This window comes from Jaculus jaculus, chromosome X, assembly GCF_020740685.1.
Source record: "Jaculus jaculus isolate mJacJac1 chromosome X, mJacJac1.mat.Y.cur, whole genome shotgun sequence".
In the NCBI taxonomy this organism is placed as follows: domain Eukaryota; kingdom Metazoa; phylum Chordata; class Mammalia; order Rodentia; family Dipodidae; genus Jaculus; species Jaculus jaculus.
Genome location: NC_059125.1, coordinates 76,098,651 through 76,122,360, shown reverse-complemented (window position 1 = coordinate 76,122,360; position 23,710 = coordinate 76,098,651). Strand labels below are relative to the sequence as shown.

The window sequence follows — 23,710 nt, the reverse complement described above, 5'->3', positions numbered from 1 at the left end:
TAATTGCATTATGCAAGATGTTCAATTTATAGATGTGGTTGTCCTTCCTTGAAGATATTTAAAGTGCCTTCATGAATTTATATCATCTCTGAATAAAGTCTAAGACATTTTATATGGCATGTGCGACTGTTATCTGCCCTTGCCTATGTATTTCTCTTTCCTCCCTGTTTGCATTTTATTGTCACCTAATCCTTAGCTGATTATAGGTTTTTATACATATGTACTTGCTGGCCTTTGTATCTCTGCAAATGCTGTCCTTCTACTTATGACGTCTTATACTTGCTTGCTTAACTATATTTGATCCCTCACAAGTAGTGAATATATATGTTTCTTAAACTGTATTCCCTGCTACTCTGGCCCTCTATTCAAAGCTGAGTTAGATACCTCCCCTTAAGACTTTATAATGCCCTTTTCTCATCTCCTTTTTGCTGGACATCAATATTATCCATCGTGCTAATGGCCCATATGACTTTGGTTACCTTAAAATTGAGCTTACAAGCAAGATCTTTGTTCCTGTGTCTTGGCACAGTATTTAGCATGTAGGGTGAGAGATTTGTGCTAGAAAACCTGTAATTGATGCTGGTTATGGCATTACCTGATGGAGACATCACTAAAGAGGGAAGTATATCAGAAGCCATGATAGAAAAAAAAGGAAGTAGTTAAAAATAACTAATGCTTACTTGGAATTTGATAAGAGCAGAGTACCCTCCCTAAATGGTAACTATAGATAGTAAGTAGATATTATCATTTGACTTTGTTAGTCATTGCACAGTATAAACACTATCAAATCATCACATGTACTCCTTGAAAAAATGGGTGTGTGTGTTTGCATGTGTGCACACATTGCCCTTAGTAGACAGTTAAAAGCATGAATAAAATTCTTGTATAATCACAACAACAACAAAAAAACCCTTAGATTTAGAGTTATCTACCTCTTAACATTTTGAAACTATTGTAGTACAATAATCCCCTAAGAATATCAATGTGGAACATTTTACAGTCATTTGAAAGAGGAGGCATTTGAACTAATACATCTGAGAGAACACTCATAAAATATGTTGGTAGAGGAAACAGAACCAATTTGTTTCCTCCTGTGAATTGGAATTTTCTCATTTATTTAATTAATATTTACCTTTTAATTATTGCATTTGTGGTTTCTGTTTTCCCGACTCTATAATTGGTTGGAATTTTTATTTCTGAAGGTCAAAAGATACCTGTTAATATGAAATTTTGTTCTGGGCCAAATCTCAAATACTGAGTTCTTATCTTTCTTTTTTTTTTTTTTTAATTTATTTGAGACCGACAGACAGAAAGAGAAAGAGGCAGATAGAGAGAGAGAGAGAGAATGGGCACTCCAGGGCCTCCAGCCACCGCAAATGAACTCCAGACGCGTGCGCCCCCTTGTGCATCTGGCTAACGTGGGTCCTGGGGAATCGAGCCTCGAACTGGGGTCCTTAGGCTTCAAAGGCAAGCACTTGACGACTAAGCCATCTCTCCAGCCCGAGTTTTTATCTTTCTGAGTAGTTTTTTTTTTTTTTTTTTTTTTTTTTGGTTTTTCAAGGTAGGATCTCACTCTGGTCCAGGCTGACCTGGAATTAACTCTGTAGTCTCAGGGTGGCCTTGAACTCATGGCGATCCTCCTACCTCTGCCTCCAAAGTGCTGGGATTAAACGCGTGCACCACCACGCCCGGCCTGAGTAGTTTTTCTTTATTGTCATTTTGCTATTTCTGTTCTTCTATCATTGAGCCAATAACTGAATAGCTGTTGTGATTTGTTGATTCCAAAAGCTTAGCCCTAGAAATATTCTGTCTGGCTTCAGTGATTCTTATGTTCAGCTTGGTCATTGTTTCCCTGTAACTAGGAACTCCTATCATGTTCCTCCTTAATTTACTATCTATGAGGCTCAGCAAGACCCTCAGTAGCACTCTAAATGCTGTTAATCTTTAATGATTTTCTTAGGTTTATGTGGAAGAGGTAGGCAGGATTGTATTTTAATATCTTTGTGATGACTATCTTCTATAAGTGAATATAATCTAGTTTTATCTTAATTTTTGTAATACAAAGATGAAGACTAGGCCCCAAATCAATATTCCTTTCCTCCTTATTCTTCCACTTAGGCTGAACATATGACAATAAGTCAAGTATCTGAGGGGTAAACAGATCTTAGCACTTTCTTAGATGTGTCTTGCTTTGAACATCTTCACATAGTCCTAAACCCTCAGTATTTCAGAGTAAAAAGGAGACTAACAGGTAAGTCTTGTTACTATCATCTATGAGACTCTAGATGTGACTTGCTGTACATATTGACAGTGTCTCCATATCAGTAGGTCTCTACTGTTCTCAACTTTGTACAACATAGATGCAACAGTAGCTGTGGCTCACTTTGCTGTGACTCTTTCCTGGGACTTGGGAGCTTATCAGAATCTCCAGGGGTACTTAGAATTTGAAAATGTCCCCCAGGTGTGATTCTGATTTGCTTCCTTCTCCTGCTTCTCCTTGGAGAATCATGATTTCATCAGAAGCCCCAGCATGAACAGGCACATATATTAGCATCTCATTCTTGCATGGTGAGCTTCCTCATTCCCACATCCCCATATTTTCTCTATCTGTTATCTACACTAATCCTAATGTCATAAGTTATGAAAGCAATGTTTTTTTAGTATTTTAAAGCCTACAAAGTGAGGAACATTAGCTTTAGGGCTAGGTTTATATCTGTGGTTTATTTCAATGGGAACCCTTTGCAAAAAGTTACACTTGAGTGTAAGATTTGTATTAAAGCCACCTTCCCATTAGTTTTATTCCAACATTAAGAAAAAAAAAAAAACTCAGTGAGCTGGAGAGATAGCTTAGCAGTTAAGACACATTACTGTGAAGCCTAAATACCCAGATTTGATTCTCCAGGTCCCACGTAAGCCAGATGCACATGGTGGTGCATTCATCTGGAGTTAGTTTGCAGTGGCTGGAGGTCCTGGTGTGCCTATTCTCTCTCTTTCTCTCTCCCTCCTTCCCTCCCTCCTTCTCTCTCTCTCCCTCCCTCTCTCTGTCTCTAATAAATAAATAAATAAAAATAACTTTAAAAAAAGAAAAACTTCAAGTATACTCTAGTATTGAATTTAATATGAACACCTGTATGCCTTCCCCTCAGGTTCTGCAATGAACATTGTAATATACTTGCTTAATCTACACAAGGATTCACCCCTCTATCCACCCATTAATTCATCATTTTATGCATTCAATAATAAATGATATTTGACAATAAAATTAACCTTAAACATTATAGTATGGATGTCATGAACTACAGCTCAATGTTTCCCATTGTTTTTCTTTTGATGTAAAAGTACAGTAGTAGCCAGATCTTAAGTGCTCATTAGCTGAGTTTTAACAAAAGATGAGTCTGTGTAACCCAAGACCTATCAAGATATAAAACATTTCCCACCCCCTTTTTCTGTTCACAGCATTGCCTCTTGTGTTTCTATAACGTCTCAGTTAAAACTAAGAAAAAGGCTTACCAGTGTTTATGGGGCAAATAGAGATCAATGTGCAATAGCAGTTCAGATTTCTCTTTCATTTCTGGGAGTATTTTGTCTTTCAAATTGCTTATGAATGCTTCAGAACCAGGGGCCAAATAACACACTTGTCATTACAGTTTTTATAAAGTTGTTTTGGAAAATACCTGGATGCAAATACTTGGTACTCATTTTGTGAATATTTTCTTTCTTAGGAAAGAACTCTAATTTATTCAACTGTGAGGAAGTAGGGAAAAGAAATGGAGATAAGATACGAAAATCATTTAAATATAAATATGAAAAAAATTATGTGAAATATATTTAACTGGTTAAAATTATATGCATATAGCATCAGTAGATAAAATAATCTATTCTGATATAACTATATGTCATTTCATAAAGTATATCAGCAAAACATAAAACATAATATACCTTTTAGAAATGCAAATTAAATCAATCTCTGTTGATCTTGGATACTATTCATTTAAAATGCCTTTATGCCTGGTAAATGTCATTTATTTGGCCTGCTTTAGAGAAATTGAGCATATTTTAATTTATATCCATATATTTTAAATATGATATGAGTTTGAAATTATTTGATTATATTTCATGAGGAGCAGCATAGAAGTGTATTTCTAATAAAATAGTTATGGGTTCCAAAAGAAGTACTAGTGACCAAAGTAAACTAGTATTTCTATAATAAAAAGGCATAGCAAACACACAGACATTTGCATATAGTTCCTGAAATATTGCATACTGGCTTTGTCAGTGCTGGTAAGTCCATTTCAAGGATGTCGCCCTTAGTCCATTAGTTTGGATAATGAGCCCTATAAAGTACATTTATAACATGTGGCACTGCAAGGAGATGGATTCTAATTTTCATCCTTTTATCTAGCCACATTGAAAGAAGGTCAATGGAGGGTTCTATATGATTCATTGTCCCAACACATATCAGATGACAGAGACCTGATAATGTCCATGCATAAGTGTTTTCCTTATTTGGAAACAGCACTTGAAAGAAATCTTTCCATGATCATCCTTTGAAGTAAAGTGGAAACAGATATTAAAAGAAGCTCTATCCTTTTTTTTCTGTTTAAAACATTATCAAACGCATGACCAGATAGCTATTCTTGAACAAAAGAGAAAGCAACACTTAACAGAAAAATAAAAGGCCTTTACTGGCTTTTACAGGTTGTGAATGATACAACGGTATATTTAATCAACTTTTCTCCCCTCTTTCCTAAGAACTATTAAGAGAGGTAAAAAGAAAACCAGTTTTCTAAATAAAGGAATAGTTTCTATGCCCCTAAACATAAGGATAGCTCATAATTATGATATAATACTTAGCCTTGGTTTATACTTACAAACTAATGACAATGAGCATAAATGTTTTATTTTGTCTTCACTTTATAGTTTAAAGACATCAGAATAACAATTAGAATATATGATCTACAATTCATTATAAGAAGATTACTGTCAGAAATGATAGATTTTAATCTTCATAAAGGTTTAAATTCAAATTTGGTAGCTGATTATGCACATTTTCTTGATTTCTTATTAATATGAACTTTCCTGCTGTGCTTATGTTTTTTTATAGATGTAAAGCAGTCATAGACCAGTTTGGTCAAAGAATAATGTCTAAGCATTTCCTTATTGAGGACAGTTACTTTTCTGAGACCACATGCTCCCATGTACAGTACAGGTAAGGTACCTGTCTCTCTACTAGACAGGAACAAGTGAAATTTACAGGTTTGTGATTATGACAGCTCTTGGTGATTCTGTTTTTCAGCTAACATGCACAGATATACCAAAAATGCCCTCTAGTTCTTAGTGCTCTTCTCGTATTGGTTCATGTTCTAGGGGAGCCAAGCATAATTTCAACTCCTTTGCTTCAGCTGGAGTTTGTCTGTAGGTCATGTATCTTTCTTTCATGAGCCAAGAAAAGATTAAAGCAGAACTTTACTTGGTTGTGACACTTTTATCCGGACTTAAATCTTTGAAGCATGCCTTCTGGTGGTTATATTGCTATAAATGAAACTTACCCTTGGAGTCTGAATTACTGTTTTACTCTTATATATTTCAGGCAGATCTCCAGAGCAGTCCTGATTACAGATGGGTCCGTACTAAAAACAGATTCAGACCAACAGGTAACTTTAGAATAAAACCCACATATATTAAGACCAAAGATAATATTTTTAGTATACCTGATGAATTGTTAGTGTTTTTTGGCAATAACACGTAAAATTCATTCTTCACACATTTTTTAGTTTTTAATACAGCTTTATTAATTATCCCTATGCTGTATTTTAGGTTTCTAAAACTCAACTCTCATTTAGTTACTCAGCAACATGTACCTTTCACCCAGTAGCCATTGTGTTGGAGTCTGAGGTGATAGTGGTTACTAAAGTAGCATGTCGTCCCTCAGGGAGCATCTAGTCCAGAGATACATATACTGACAAATAAAAAGCAGTTACAGTTTTGGGTATAGTTTAAGGAAATGATATAACAATTGCTATGTCACTTGTCACATTGATCTGTCATTGCTTGTGTATATCTCACATTAAACCATGGGCTTTGTGAGTAGGTCAGAGAGTGACAGGGAGGCATAAAAGTGAAGAAAGAACTCTTTGAAGAATCTGAGTTATAAAAAATAAAAGAGAAGAGTTGGTCTCTGAAGAGGTGCTGTTGACATGTATACTCTTGTATACACACACACACATACACTCACTCACATGCTCACAACTACAGACACATTTCACTGTTCAATAAATTAAAATTAAACCACTCCCTTGGTTCTGTCCTCATCTCTACCTAGTCCCTACTCCCTCCCTTTATCTTGCCAACACTTTTGGAAGATTATATTTTTCCCTCCAGCTACATAATATCCCCATTCATTTGCAAAGTATAACAACTTAGCATCTATCCTTACATTTATTCTACCACATTTTTTCTTGTTAAATCTGGTAAAATCATAATATTCTGGGTCAGGGAACATTTTTGATCCTCATCTTCCAGGAATTTCCTAGCACATTTGATAATGTTCTTATTTCCTTTCTTCTTAGTACCTTTTTTGTCCTTCATTACACTGTGTTCTCTCAATATCCCCATGACTCTAGCTGTCCTGTCTGCCTTTTTTGTGGCTCCTCAGCATTCTCCTTTTATCCCACAGTGTTGTCTTCTTCTTTGCACACACACTAGGTAACCATGTATTCTTTATAGTCTGAACTCTGTAAATGGTGGTAATAGCCACATCTCAATCTTCCAGGAGCATCTGGCCAGCATGTCAAACTTGTACTGGATGTCTATCCAGCGTCATAGACTTAAAGCTAAATTCACTGTCTTTCTGTCCCAAACTGTTTCCCATCCAATGCTCACTTCCTTCAAGAACAGGACTGATATCCTTCCAGGCACAACTTCTCTCTTCCTCCTCTGACATCTCAACCTTCATTCAGGTCCTGTCAGTGCACTATGTATAACTAGCTTCAGTAGGCCCTTCCTTTGTAATTGTTATTATTTTCACTGTTTCAGTGCTCATCATTTCTGACTTCTAACTACCTCATATCTTGTTTTCTTCACATCCATCCCACACACATCCATCACAGTAGAGGCCTAAAGAGTACATCTTCTCTATGCGTTCATTCTCTCTCCCTCTCTGTCTTCTTCCCTCCTGTGTGTTCTCTCTCTTACTTTTACATCTTCCTTCTCTCCTCCTCCCCATCCACTTCAAACCATAGATAGAACCATGAAGATTAGAAATAATGGATGTCCAGGTCAATTTGATGCTGATATTAGAGGGCACAAAGGAACTGTGAGGTATGACACAGTTAACTGCTCTGAGTTCAGTTGAGGGAAGTACTCTGGTAGTATATTACTGATTATATCTTAACAGTAAAGTATGTTAATTGTATGAACCCAAAGAAATTCTTACATGTAGTTGAGCTATTAGTGATAACTTTTCTGATTATGGTCATATCTTTAGTCATAGTCATTTATTTATTTTACAAGTTAAATGTATTGTTGGATTCTCTCTGTTGCTAAACTACATTTTTGATCCTACTGGCAGCAAAGATAATTAAGCAGAGCTGGAAGAACTGTTTTTGACATAACATGAGTCAATATGTATATCAATTAGGGTAGTTTTAGTTATTAAAATAATTTCTCTAGAATTTGTTGTAGTTATTTCTTCTATAGAATATCAGTTTGACATTCACAGTCAAATCAAAGCAGAATACTTTTAGGGAAAAATGGAAATGGGACTTTCCCTTTCAGCAAGGATTTCCTGTGTGACATAATTTCCTCAGATTGAAGACTGGATTAAGGTTTAATACTATAACTTTAGCTCTACAGAACAATATTGAGTTGACAGTCATATAAAGTCTTTTAAATATAAGCCATATATTAATTTGAAATCATTTATTGAGAAACATTGGGACATTTATTTATTTCATTTCATATGTTTGTGTTAGTGATATATTTACTTCTTAGTGCTGTGTGACTAGTATTTTTAGCCATTATGAATAATAAAAATTGAATTAATGTAGTCTGACTTTAAATACAAATGTTTATATTTCAGAAGGAATGTTACTACATTTCTTTAAAAATAGTATGCAAAGGATTATTCATTATAATTTTTTTGAAATATGATTGATTATAGATGCAAAAACATGAAATTTAAATAATGTAATAGATGAATATGAAGACGTATATGAGCATATTACATGGATTAAATGTTATTCCAACATTAAATCCTTATAAACCATCTTTGAAATAGTAAGGGAGATTTGAAAGCCTGGAAGTTAACTAATAAAAATGAGACATAACAATTATTTCCATTGTTGTTTTCCTGTTTTCTAGATTTCCATTTTAACAGTGCCAGCAAATGAACCAGGAACTTTTGCTGTTCGGGTCATTGAGTTATGTTCTTCAACAATGACGTGCATGAAAGGCACATGTAAGCACAAAGAGTTGGGTTGTCTTTTGTGTTTATTTAGGAAGTAAGGGGACAAATATTAAAGCTGCTGCAAGGTGGTGGTTCTAGAGACTTACCTGTTTTTTTTTTTTTTAATTACATTTGTTAGTTCTAATTATTGTTATTGAGTTTTGGGGGTTTCCATGTTTAAAATCATGTCTTCTACAAACAATGACCATTTGACTTCATGTTTTCCAATTCTGATTTTATTTTATCTGTTTTCTTGTGCCATGGCATTGTTTAGGACTTTCAACACTATGCTAAATAAAATTGGCAAATGTGGATATCCTTTCCACATTACAGAATTTACATTTAAAAAGTTAAATATTTCAGGGCTGGAGAGATGGCTTAGCAGTTAAGCGCTTGCCTGTGAAGCCTAAGGACCCCGGTTCAAGGCTCGGATCCCCAGGTCCCACATTAGCCAGATGCACAAGGGGGCGCACGCGTCTGGAGTTCGTTTGCAGAGGCTGGAAGCCCTGGCGCACCCATTCTCTCTCTCTCCCTGTATCTGTCTTTCTCGCTCTGTGTCTGTTGCTCTCAAATAAATAAATAAATTAATTAATTAATTTTAAAAAAAGTTAAATATTTCCACATTCAGGATACTGTTAGCTGTTGGGGTTTTATTGAAAATGACCTTACTTAAACTTTAATTATTCTAGTGATATGATATATATATTGATTTGTATGTATAAAACCTTCCTTGTGTCTATATTGTGATTTGAATGTAAAATGTCCCATGAGCTTTGTCCCGAGCTGATGGCACTGTTTGAGAAGGTTGTGGAACCTTAAGAGGTGGAACCTTACTGGCAAAAGTCCATAAGCATTTGTAGCCCAGCCCCATTTCCTGTTACTTTCTGCTTCCTGCCTGACAAAAATGTGATGAGCTGGCTTCCTGCTCCTGCCATCATGCCTTCCCCTTGAAACTACAAGTAGAAAATAAACCCTTCCCTTCCTGAAGTTGCTTCCAGTCAGATATTTGTCAACAGCAATGAGAAAGTTACTGGTACAATCTGGGAACAGTTTCCCTTTAAGAAGGATTTTTTTACTTGTATGGTCTTCGGGTATATTGGCCTATACTTTCCTTTTCATGTTGTGCCCTTACCCACTTACAATGTCATGGTCATAGAAAAATCATTTCATGAATACAATTTTAAACTTCTTTTGGGGCTGTGAAGGATTAACAAATTTGTATATTTTACATGTTTACATGGACAGACATTTATAGAGACATGGTGTATAGGAAAGAAATTTCAGAGTTTCTACCATAGTAGTAGCAGCAGCAATAGTAATTTCAAAATTGTTGAAATACAGGTAACTTACCTTTTTATTTTGTTTTTTTTTTCCCTTGTTTTGCTGATTCTATATAATAGTAATAGAAACAGGACATGTCACAAATGTAAAGGATAACAGTGTGATAATATTTTTACATACTATCCTAAGTGTCTTACTGTCACACTGTTGATTATGTTTTAGTTTTTGTGTCACTGTGACAATCTACTTGACACAAGCAACTTAAAATTAAAAAAGATTTTATTTTGTCATACTTTAGAAGTCCATAGTTGCTTGGCCCCATATTTTGAGGCCTAATGCTCTTGAGCAGAGCATCATGATGGCAGAAGACATTGTTACAGCTCGTGGACCTTGGGTGTCTCAGACCCTTGGCCCTGAAGGTATAACAGTCCCCTGGGACACCTCCAGTGATGCAGAAGTGTACTTTCTCTTCCCTTGCTCTTTGCAGCCTTCTGTAGCATAGCTCTCTGCGCTTTCTTTTCTTTTTTTTTCCCCATCCCTTGTTCCTGCCCTGGTCACTCTTTCAAACCACTTGACTGCTTTTTCAGCTATCAATCAGCTTTCTGCCGTACCATTTTTACAACTAGGCCTCCTGATTGACTGCAGTTGATTGTGCTTCTCTGTCCTCTCTGTTGTTTATTTGTGTTATCCCCTTAGCCTGCCTAACAAAAAGTAACCAAAAGAGAACCCTTTTATGGGGACTAAAGTTAATACATCCAGGGAGGCAGCACAGGTAGAAGAAGTCTCCCAGCCAACTCTTAAAGTGAGCCTTATAGCCTGCTTAGCTAGACAGAGGACTGTTTGAACCAATCGCAACTTACATGAAAGTGCAGGTCTGTATTTGCACCAATAACACCCTTGTCTTTTTTTCTACCCATCACAGCAAACCTACTTGCTAAGGGGAAACTGCCTCTACTACGGCCTAGGGGGAAATGTTTATAGGATCATCTAGAGTTGACCAAGGCTTGTAATGGCAAAAGGTTTCTTATAGCTGTTTGAGGCAGTCCTGGCTGAGGTTGCTTCTTCAGGAGCCAGATCAGTTGCAGTTTGTGTAGTGGTCTTAAGGTATCCATGGTGTTCAGAGTGGCTGTTGCTAGCCACAGAGTCATCTGGCTGGCTTTGATGAAGGCAACAAGGGAGAATTACAGCATCTGCCAGTTAATTAGGAAGTCAAATTTTACCATGCCAGTGTCTTTGCTTATTTATAGAAAATAAATACCATAAAAGTGTGATTACCAAAAGAACTTAAGGAACTTAACCATTTTCCCTAGTGATTTTAACAGATTTTTACAGTTCTTGACACTTACCCAGTACCTCCAGAGAAAGGTAGGGACACCCATCTATTCCTATTTCTTTATGTACTACTTCCTACTGATCCCAAAGCCTATACAAATATTTTTAAGAAGCAACAATACCTGGAACGTTGGTGGGGGAACACTTTTTGTCCACACCATAACAATGTATAGGTGAATCTATTATTTTAGGTATTTATTTCTATGCTGCTATGTTAATTTTTCATGTCTGTCAAACCTTGGAATTTTACTATTTCCTGAAATTTAAAACACCATTTCAAATTGCATGCAATATCCTAGCCTGTTATTCCTGGGCTTATTTTTTAAATATTTAATATTTGAATTTTGTTTTGGTGTGTGTGTGTGTTTTCATATCCCCTGTCAGGTAATAGAGAAAAAATCTTGCTACCAGTTTAGAAGAACAAACCACTACTCTTAAATTCTGTGCTGCTATGTACCATGAAATGATTCTGCGACCTTCATATTTTCTGTAATAAGCAACATCACTTTGATATTTCCCTGGACTTTGACATTGTTTAATTTCTGATATAATCTCAAAAGGGAAATACTAAATACCCATTTGACATTTATCTTAGTAACTTTCTTGTAAGAATAATGTTTATTCATGGAATCACTATAAAGTAGTCAAAGATATCCATCATGCCATTAAATTCTTCAGAGTGTAATGCTGTGTGGCAAAAAAAAAAAAAAAAAATGTAGAAGGTCAGTTGCACTATCCAGCAATAAGAGATCTCCACCAAGATATATTTCTTGGCAGTGTCTGGTAAAGCAGTTAGTGATGAGACAAACTTTTGTTTGATCTCATGTGAATTACTCATGGGAACTATCACTCAGCTAGGTACAGAGAACGTGTTCTATACTGTAACTCTTCACCAAGCCTATCAGAAATAAAACTGAGATGGAAAGCTAGGAAGGTACCTTGACCAAGGTTATATGGTGATACTTATCTTTGAAATACTAGAACAACAGCAATATAACAGTTATCATCAGTAATTTTCTAGTAGTCATGTAAGGCTGAGCTAGTCCCATTCATTATTTTATGCAGTTCTTAAGATAATCCTATGAAGTAGATCCTATAAGACCTATTTTATGTACTAATAAACTTTAGATTTAGGTAATCTAAGTGCATTATCCATACCTTAGTAAGTATCTGGTATGGGATTCAAATATGATTTCTCCTAATTTATGGTTGATAAAGCCTACCACCACACTGATATTGGAAATTTATATATCTACTGCCTACAGATACTTCATGTTTCCTAGTGAAAAATCATAGAAATTATGCCAGCCTTAGCTATAAGCTATAAACATTTTCCTATAAGAAACTACAATAAACCTTGAAGTGACTCTAATTAATTTCTAAGCACTGTCTTAAAGCATCTACAAGTTAGTCAATAAAAACTGTTTCCTAAAAGGTATCAATATTACAACATTATATATACATATATACACCTAAACGTATTTTAAATATTTTAAGTCAACTCTAATTGAGCTTTGATGTGACTTATTTTCCCTGTAGATGATTACTTAAAATTAGTATAAAAATACATTTACACTTGATCCCCCATTGTGTAAAGTATAAGGAATGTAATCTGTATTGCCAACTAAGTGGAACCAAGCACCTTCACTTGCCCTGAAAATTGCAGCTGTAATGATGAAATCATGAGCTAAACTCATCATTCTTCCTGTTGGAAGCATCACATGACAAATGTTGGCAACCACTGTAACTAATGCAGTTATACCTGAGTAAATCAAATGTAATCAAAATATACACCAGTGGGACTGTGACTTGTATCCATTCCTCAAAGGTAATAAAGTGAAATTTATAGAAGCTAATTGATGTGAACTTTAGTGATTTAAAGTGAAGTTGTTAAAGAATGCCTTTAAAATACAATAAAGATCACACAGAAAGAAAATAATATGTTTGTAGATGTACTTAATATAGAATTATAACTTTTCTAGAAAAGATGGTAAAGAATTAAGGGTTTTAAAATTTCACAGATTTTATAAAAGTATTCACAAGGAAATTAGCTTGTTTGTATTTCATATATAATGTATATATATATATATATATATATATATATATATATATATATATATATATATATATATATCACTGCTATTAGAAAGATGAAGATTCTTTAGTAAAAAATGTCTTTTATACTTTTTATGCTATTTGACTTTTTAATAATTTGACAAATAATAATTATATACTGATACAATGATATGATATGATATTTTGACCTACGTATACATTGTAGTAACAACAAAACACATATCTATCACCTTGCCAACTGTTTTTGCAGTAAAAATATTAAAATCTATAGTTTGAGCAATTCTGTAATATATATTAATATTAACTATGATCATTCCTACTCCTCTTATCTAATCAAAATTTGCACCCATTTATCAGCATCTGTATTTCTCTGTCCTTCCACCTGTCCCAGCCTCTAGTAACGATTTTTCTATTGTTCCCATGAAATTGACCATTTAGCTTCCTGAGGTCATGAAGTGGGTCTTTCTTTATGTTGATCATTTGATTTACCCTACTATCTCCCAGTTTTATCCTTACTGTGTGTGAATAGCAAAATGTTCTTCTTTTTAATGATCATATAGTACCCATTTTATTTGTATATTACACCCTCATGTGTGTATGCACACAAGCACACACGCATGCGGGCGCTAAAATCTAGCAATTCATTCATGCCAGAGAAGCACTCTTATCAGTGAGCTATGTCCACAGTTTATGTACATTTATTTATTTCTTGTCTCACTCTAGCCCAGGCTGTCCAGCAACTCACTTTGAAGCCAAGGCTGACCTCAAATGCTGCAATCCTCCATCTTTATCTTCCCTAGTGCTGAGATTATATGTGTGAGCCATGACGCCTGTCTTCAGCTACATTTCTTTATGTAGTTATCATTTGATGGACACCTAGCTACTTCTCAGCTAATATTATTAGTGCTGCAGTGATTGTGAGAGTGCAGATGAAATCACAGTGATTTCAATCATTTTGTATATGTTAGTAGAAGCAATTAACCAAAATTTCATTCATGCCTGAATTGAACATAGCCCATGTTTCATTAGCCACAACAATTTATAATGTAAATATATACTTTGCTTTTAACCACTACTCATTTCAAAGATATTTTACCACTTAAATAAGTCTAAGAAGTTGAGGATACTGGACTTCATCACAGGTTATCTTATCTTATACAATGACAGCTTTATATGCTGTATTTATTCTGTTCACCTATTAGCATGCTAATTTAGTATTAAGTTTTATCCTCAATGCTCTTCAGTATCTGTTTCTTGGTTTGCTCATTCTTGACTCAACACAACGTTTGTTTCTCAGTGACAATATGGTAGCACTTTGTTACTTTTTATAATATAATTTAGGGTTGACTTCTCTTACAGTACATTATGTCAAGTATTCTTAAATTATAGTATCATATTCAATGAGTTAGGCTATATAAAATTCTGTATTCTTCAGTGAAAGATGTTATTATGTTACTATATGTCCTGTAATAAGATAAGATAGGTAATTTTCAGTATGTTATTCTTTTCAACAATGTTATTTCAATAAATCATACTTGTTGGCATTCTACTCTTCATTATGCATGATGCAAATGCTACCCTGTAGTATGAAATATGTGACCAAGAATGTTCTTAAGGCATAAAAATACACTATTATGTACTTCAGCCTTCTAATTTCATGAATGTCATATGACCCTCAATTTGGCTTGATTTAGGATATGTAAAACAGAAGTATACAAGGAAAGTTTGCTTTCATATCATCAAAGAATGGTATATATGAAAGGAACATTCAAGACAAATAAATAATTTAGTTAGCAATAGACATGCCTTCTGTTGACCTGCTGTTTTATTTTATACTTAAGGTTTGATGGGTATGAGTCTGAATCATTTTTACAACAGATTTTCTTTTAAAAAAATTAAAAATTTATTAACAAGCTCCATAAATATAGGCATATAAATATACCATCATCATAATACCCTTCCTCTCCCTCTTTAGTCCCCCCTCCCATGAATCCTTTTTTCTTTCCAACGAGTCATTGGAGTACCTTGATACCGTCATTTTCCCTCCTATTATGCAGGTCTTGTGTAGATAGTCAACTCCTGTGAGGTCATGCATGCTAACGTCACTTTATGTCCAAAGTATCCCCCCTCCCTTTGGTTCTTAAATTCTTTCCCTCGCCTTTTCATCAATAGTCCCTAAACCTTGGAGGGTATGATAGAGATATCTAATTTAATGCTGAACACTCCACTGCCACTTCTTGGCACTTTTAATGAGTTTTAAGTCTCCTCAGTGGTCACTGTCATCTGAAAAGAAAAGCTTCTCTAGCCAAAAGTGAGAACAGTATTAATATATGGGTATAAACATCAGTATTTAGTGGTTAGTTTCGAAAGCATAATATATCTGCTTAGCCAAACAACAGTAGTAGGTTCTCCCTTACAGCTTATGAGCTTCTCAGACATAGGCTTTTGATTAGGTCTTTGGTACTAGACATGAATTCCCTCCTGTTGGAACATGTCTCAAGTCCAATCAGAGAGCAGTTGGTTTCCCCCATAACAGATATGTCAACATTGCAACTGTTGGTACATGTGGCATTGCTGTCCAGGCATGAAGCTTTCAGGGTCCACTGCTGGTTAAACTATTGATGACTTTTCTCCCCAGCAGGTAGGAGGCTTCCAGCTTAGCTCCAGCTTGAATTTTACCTTGTTCTACAGCCTGAGAACATGATGTCTTCAACAACAGGGTCTTACCAATATAGTTCTGATGGTTGGCCAGTTGCCTTGGCAGTAGCCCAGTGTTTTGGAAACATCAGGAGCCTCCCTGAAGAAAAACTCAATGGAAGGCATCCCACTCTTAGCACTTCAATATTCTTGTATTAATGTATGGCTTATGGGTACAGCTTTGTCCATCCCCACTTGGTACTTTTGCCCCAAACACTTCCATATAAATACATACATAGATACATACATACATACATACACACACACACAGTGATGAAGTTGGTTTCCATTATGTATTATTCATAACATCTTTAAATTTGATTAATTAATATACCACTCCAGTATTCTTACCTACTATGCCCTTCCCTCCCCCTTTACTACTGACTCATACTCCAATTTGAAGTTAGGATCCACATATTAGAACATCTGCCATATTTGTCTTTGTGAGCCTTGCTTACCTCACTTAGTATTCATATGATCAACTAGTTTATGGAAACAAAATCTTCAACAATTTAAGTTATCAAGGAAATTCAGATCAAAACCAAAATGAGATACAATTTTATCCCATGTAGAATGACTATTATAAAAAATGTGAAAAGGGGGTTGCAGCATGGTGGTGCACACCTTTGATCCTAGTATTTGGGAGGCTGAGGTAGGAGGGTCTCCCTGAGTTGGCGGCCAGCCTGGACTATATAGTGAGTTCCAAATCAGCCTGCACTACCATGAGACTCTGCCTTGAAATAAAACAAAACAAAAATAAATAAATGGGACTGGAGAGATGGCTTAGTGGTTAAGGCACTTGCCTGTGAAGCCTAAGGTCTCATGTTCAACTCTTCAGGTTCCATATGAGCCACAGGCACAGTGATACAAGTGTGCAAGGTTGCATGTGTGGTGCACATATCTGGAGTTAAGTTGCAGTGACTGGAGGCTCTGGCTCGCTCTCTCTCTCTCTCTCTCTCTCTCTCTCTCTCTCTCTCTCTCTCTCCTTCTCAATCTCTCTCACTCTCATAAAAAAGGTAGTCTGTTGGGCTTGCCTAAAAAAATAATGCATATGTAAATAAAAGGGAACTCTTAACACACTGTTGGCAGTAAGGTAAGTTGGGATTTATTTATGTTTCTCAAAAACATTAACAATAGGTTCTATTATGACCTAACTGTCCCAGTTAAGTAAATTAAATCAATATGTCAGAGATATCTGTTTGTCCTTGTTTATTGCTGTACCTAATATATGGAATCTATCTAAATGTTCTACAGTGGACTTGAAAAGATAAATACATAGATTTTTAAAGACACATATATGTCTCAAGTATTTCTGCTTATTTTCAAGCAGAAAGAAGGGAGAAAGAGAGGGAGGCAGAATATGAATGTATTGGTGTGCTAGGACCTCCAGCCACTGCAAATGAACTCTAGATGCAAGTACCACTTTATGCATGTGGCTTTATGTGGATCCTGGGTCATTAGGCTTTGCAGGTAAGCTTTTAGCCTCAGAACCATCTATCCACCCCCCCACACACACACACATAGAGAGACAGACAGATGATTGATAGATAGATAGATAGATAGATAGATAGATAGATAGATAGATAGATAGATAGATGTTTGTGTATGTGTGTGTGTTTGTGTGTGTGTGTGTGTGTGTGTGTGTGTGTGTGTGTGTGTGTGTGTATAATCTTGAAATAAGAATATTTCTTGAGCTCAAAGAGATGGGAATATTAATTAGCATGATTTGATCTTTGTTTATTTTACATGTATTGCAATGCTGTACTGTGCATCATAAATATGTATAATAATTAAATGTTAATCAAATGTTTATTATTATATTTAAGGAGATAAAACATGCCAACCATCTTGGTTTAGTCATTACACGTTGTATGTATGTATCATATTATGGCATTGTACCACAACTATGTAAAGTTAAAATAATTTTTTTTATGAAAGGAGCCAATAGTAGGTGGACCTTTTAAGGAATATAGAGATCTTGTTTATTTAAAATGAAAATGTCAGGGAATTTGTTGAATGAATTTTCATTATTACAAAAGTGATATTCAGTAGGAAAGGGTTGAATGCTGTTCAAAAAGGCTCACTTGTGAATAAACACTATTCAGTCACATATCATTTATTCAGTGTCCTCTATTGTGTCATAGATATGTTTTTGTGGATTGGTGAAATGTGTTATTTTAGAACTAAGATTGTACCTTAACAATACTTAATAATTACCTTTCTAGCATATGTCTTACATTTCCTTGCTATCCTATGTTGTTCACAATTTAGAGGTGTCCAAATCATTATTTATCATAGTACATTATAATCTGGCAATGCCCTTGAAGCCTACTGAGGTGTGTAGACCTATTGCTGCTATGTTAAATGGCCCTGTGTTGTCATTTTGTCATTTCTTGTATCTACATTTTATGTGTCTGCCTCCCTTCCTCTGTCAGGTTGTTATCCAGTACCTGGCAGGATGCTCTTTCTGGCAGTGTGTTGTACTGACCTGCCTTCTCTCTTACTAATACTAATATGCAGAGGGCAAGAAAATAAGTAATAGTAACCTAATTAATGCATGACTATTTTAATCAGTGGACATTATACCATATTGGGTGCTAAAAGTCCATCTTTAGGAATAGAAGGCAGGTGATTTTTTTATTTTGCTATGTGCAAAATTATTTCTGGGTAAGTGAGGTATTGCCATTATTTCCATAAACAGAGACCAATGTGGTAGCCGTCTTTATCAAATGCAGGGCTTTTCTAAGCAATGTGTGTCAGCTTACTTTTTATGTCTTTTTTTAGTTTTGTTTTCTCTCCCTCCCCCCCCCCCCCCCCAGGCAGGGTCTCACTCCAGCTCAGGCTGACCTGAAATTCACTATGTAGTCTCAAGGTGGCCTGGAACACATAGTGATCCTCCTACCTCAGCCTCCAAAGGTGCTAGGATCAAAGGCATGTGCCACCACACCCAGCTCTTTTGTGTCTTTTTAAAAGTACTGATGTTAAACTTTAAAATACCTTTAAAACAACATAAATTTCCTTCCCATCAGCTAATTTACATTTTTTGAGGTAGGGTCTCACTCTAGCCCAGGCTGATTTAGAATACACTGTGTAGTCTCAGGGTAGCCTCCAACTTATGGTGATCTTCCTAACTCTGCCTTCCAAGTGCTGGAAACAAAGGCATGTACCACCATGCCCAGCACTAAGTTAGTTTTTGAAGTTTTAAGTTTTGAAATGATTTATTTTGTTTCACAGCTAAGCAAGTCATGCTATCATAAATAAAATGAATAGAGATTTATTTTCTCCCGAAATCATTTGAAAATGAGGAAAAAACATCATCTCTGCAGCCCTTCCATTTGACATTCAAGTTTATGCTTTTTATAGTTCTTTATTCATATGCTGTACAGTTTGAAATCTTTTTTTTCCATACATAATAGTCAGAGAGCAACAGCTGTTTTGTTCTGGGATTTTATGTTACAGGAAGTTCTTTAGCTGTGATAGGATTATAGATGTGTGAATATAATATATAATAATGAATAATCTAGAGTTTTATGTAGGCACTGGTTTATGAACTCTTTTCTGTGTTTATAGCCCCATTAAGAAAATGTTACATACCTTTCATGAAATGAGTTTAGATAATGATTTAAAATAATTATCTTTATTTTTCCCCTTTTAATTGCTATTTGAAAAATGTGTTTCAAATTATTTTTATTAGTGTTATGAAGCAATGATTTTATTTTACATGTAAACTGATTATCTTGTGATTTTAGGTTAAAATATATGGAGTGTGCTTTTTTTTCCTGTTAAAATTCAAGTTGACTACAAAAATTTTCATGGTTGGAGTCTAAAACTTAATTGTATGCCATATGTCAGTTTCTCAATTCCTCATTTACTATTATAAAGAAAATACTTTTTCTATCTTTTCTACTTTATGGACACAGTCATATATTGTCTGTGCTATGTTGCATAAGTCATATTCAGTCTTTATGAATATATGTGAAAGATAAATTATAAGCCACATCAATCCGTATACACATAAGTCATGACATTCTTAAGATTACAACAAAACACACTCTGTTGACTACCCTGTACATCAAAATACTTTAAGCCCATTTGGCACAAATGTGTGTATTTATGTAGGCTGAATGACTTCTGTGTATGATAACTTCAAAAGCTTGAGAAATTACCTTCTTGCCATTTTTGAACATCATGTACTCAGGTTTTATTTTTACATTTATAATGTCATCCATTTTGGGTTTGAAATCTGTCATCATTGAAAGAATCATACCTGTGAGTAAGAACTTCGCTTCATAAAACTTTAGAAGCTTTGCTAATGACCTAATTCCACCCCTTCTAGTTAATCATGAGGAAGCTGAGGTCAGAGAAACTCAACCATCCAAGCGAGGAGATCAGAAGTAACACAGACCCACATAGTCATGTGTGCTATCTCACCTGACTACTTCTGATTAGACGTGTCCCTTTTATATCTCTCTGGATAAAAAGAGCATGCTTCAAAACAATAACTTTTAAAGAGATATCACTGCTCCAAACCACGTTTTAGTGAACTATTTTTTCTAGCCTTCTGTGAAGACAATTTTGACTTCCAAATCTCAACCAATTCTTTCAATGATTCTGATTATGACTAATTTATCAGTTTTGCAAGTGTTATGCTTACATTCTAGGAAATAAAGGTGAACTTTTAAGAAAAGTTTCTGGAATACTAATGCATATCAGAAAGAATTGTGTTTTTTGGGCTGGAGAGATGGCTTAGCGGTTAAGCGCTTGCCTGTGAAGCCTAAGGACCCTGGTTCAAGGCTCAATTCCCCAGGACCCACGTTAGACAGATGCACAAGGGGGCGCACGTGTCTGGAGTTCGTTTGCAGTGGCTGGAGGCCCTGGAGTGCCCATTCTCTCTCTCTTTCTCTCTCTCCCTCTTTCTCTGTTGCTCTCGAATAAATAAAAATTTTAAAAAAAGAATTGTGTTTTTTAACTAAGTCTATAAGCAGTTAAGAATCATAAATTAAGAAATTATATAAAATTATAATTTTTATAAACTTATACTCAGGATTTACATTTTATTTCAAGCAATTATAATTTCATGTAATGCCAGGAGGAAGTGTTTCAACATCTGCTACCTATATCACAGCCTTAGTAACAGTTGTCAATAGACACTCATGAAATATAATGACTTTGGGAAAGCATCTGTCCAGTCTGGCCTAATGTGTGGTTCTTGTTCCTCCTTATTGAATATGTTAACTCCTTGATGAAAATATAATAATGGATAAAAATGAATATTTCATAATGATTAATAGAAATATGACAATGTTATACAGGTATGTTTTGTATCTGTGTTTGGTGTGTGCTTGTGAATTTATGTATGTTCATATGTGTGTGAGGACATGCATGTAGAGAGCAGAGGTTGACACTGGGTACCTTTTTCAGTTCTTCTCCACCTCCACCCTATTTTTTTGAGAAAAGATTTCTTGCTGAACCAGAAGCTCATTGATTAAACCAGATTCACTAACCAGCAAGCTATAGGGATTCTCCTGTCTCTTCCTCCCAGATGCTTAAATTATAGGTGTACATCACAATGTTTGACACTTTATGTGGGCCTCATGCTTGTAGCAAGTAATTTATCAACTGACCTATCTCTCTATAGCCCCCAGTATTGTTTTCAAACTTATTTTGTGGCCTTAAGTCATCAGACTTTTTGATTATGTGCCCCTTACCACATCTAAGTCAAGAACTACAATTATTTTCACCAGAAGACTCAAAAAAATTGTAAAGAATATGATTTCTAACTTTATAAATATGTATTTATAGTAGCAAAGCTATAACAAAACTCAAACATTCAATGGAATCTAATTTGTTTACTATCCCATAATATTTTCAAAAATTCTATTTTTATACATTTTAAATTAAATGAATGATTGTGAGTATCAAATATACCTGCTAATTAGATTGATTGAATAATTAATGCAATTATTTGTATGAAGTTAATTTAGTTGTCATTGATATATTGTGATTTTAATAAGTGGTAAACACAAAGGAAAGTTTATTGAAATATCACTTAATGAAGTAGAAGGAGGTGGACATGAACATCTGGACATATAGTTATTATACATTGTTGAAATTCTGTGTCATTCCTTATTTATATCCTGGTTTGGAGACCACTAGCTTAAATGACTGCCTGTTCCTTTGCCAGTTATAACACACCATACCATTCAGTAACTAATACAGACATTCCACAGGTAGAACACCTGAGGTTTAATCAAGTTCTAAGTCCCAATTCTTCCTTTTATTAACTGTTGACTTTACGTTAGGAAATGTGCTTCACTCCACCATCTGCCTGTTTTATTTACAAAAAAAAAATTGTCATTTTATAGGTGAACTCAAATAGAGCATGCTTAGAATACTGTAGAACAATGCTATATGCATGTATAATCATATCTTCTTGCTTTAAAATTCATCTGAGAATTTTACAGGTATGCCTTATGGATTTGTAAATCCTACTCAAAAAGATTTAATTTAATGATGAAGAGATCTCTTGCTACTTTCCTTCCCTCAATCCTTATAGATTAAGTTCCTACATTTCATGCAAGAAGCCACTCAGGGCTCAGGGAATTTTGTGGAAGAGGGGGAGGAAAGATTGTGAGAGCGACAAGTTGGTTTTAACATTTTGTACAGAGACATTGCCTCCCCCACCCATAATGCATGACCCACAATCCCCATAGGGTTGTCCTGCATCCCCAATGAGGAAGGCCTCTTCAGAAAAGGGGCAGGGAGCAGGGAAAGGATGGTACCAACATGTGTTGTTTACATACTAAATATGTCCATATGTAATAAAAATCATTTTAAAAGTATATAAAATAAAAAAGAAACCAATTATTTTCCTCATGCATGTGCTGCAGATATATTGGCATGTAAATACGTCTGTTAACTGTAACTAATGTCTGTCTGCTTATGCCAATGAAATAAATTATTGTTAGCAACAAATGTTTAAGTAACTGTAATATAAGTAATTTTAGACAGATAAAAGTGCCCTTACAAATAGTTTATTAAAAGCCAGGTGTGGTGGCACATGCCTTTAACCCCAGCACTTGGAAGGAAGAGGTAGGAGGATTACTGTGAGTTCAAAGCCACCCTGTGACTACATAGTGAATTCCAGTCTGAGCTAGAGTGAGACCCTACCTTGGGAAAGGGATAATAATAATAATAATTTATAAGTTAAGAAAAATAATAATTCAATTTTGAAAGTTTGATTAAAAATAGTTAAATTTTTCTGATATAAAGATTTTCTTATAAAAAGAAGCCATGGGCTGGATAGATGGCTTAGCAGTTAAGCGCTTGCCTGTGAAGCCTAAGGACCCCGGTTCGAGGCTCGGTTCCCCAGGTCCCACGTTAGCCAGATGCACAAGGGGGCGCACGCGTCTGGAGTTCGTTTGCAGTGGCTGGAAGCCCTGGCGCGCCCATTCTCTCTCCCTCTATCTGTCTTTCTCTCTGTGTCTGTCGCTCTCAAATAAATAAATAAAAAATTTAGAAAAAAAAGAAGCCAAAATTGATTCAGAGAAACCTATTCAAGGAGGTATCCAGTATAACAAAAGAAGCAGGAATATAGAAAGAAAAAGTTATTATTTATATCTAAAATTTTATACTAATGAATAATGTAGCTTAAAAGTAGAATCAAGGTGCAGTCATTAAAGATCAGAATGCTTTTGTAATACTAAAAAATGATTTAAGTTCATTAAGTACAAGATGGATATCTGACATTACTACTAGATGTTTCTCTAGCATTGCCTGAGTTGAACTTTTCAATTAGCAAAAAATATAAGGATAAGCTTATATTTGTGTACAGAATTCTCTACAATATATATTGTGCTTAACAGAACCTGTGAATTC

The 23,710-nt window shown here is 35.1% G+C and overlaps 1 protein-coding gene across 1 annotated transcript in view; it reads left to right on the top strand.

The window, feature by feature from the left end:
- Positions 1-23,710, top strand: part of Chm (CHM Rab escort protein) — a 193,946-nt gene that overhangs the window by 153,426 nt on the left and 16,810 nt on the right. The window contains exons 10-12 of the mRNA XM_004669613.2: positions 5,105-5,209; positions 5,591-5,654; positions 8,362-8,458. Coding sequence (XP_004669670.1) covers positions 5,105-5,209; positions 5,591-5,654; positions 8,362-8,458 — 266 coding nt within the window. The remainder of the gene's footprint in view (positions 1-5,104; positions 5,210-5,590; positions 5,655-8,361; positions 8,459-23,710) is intronic.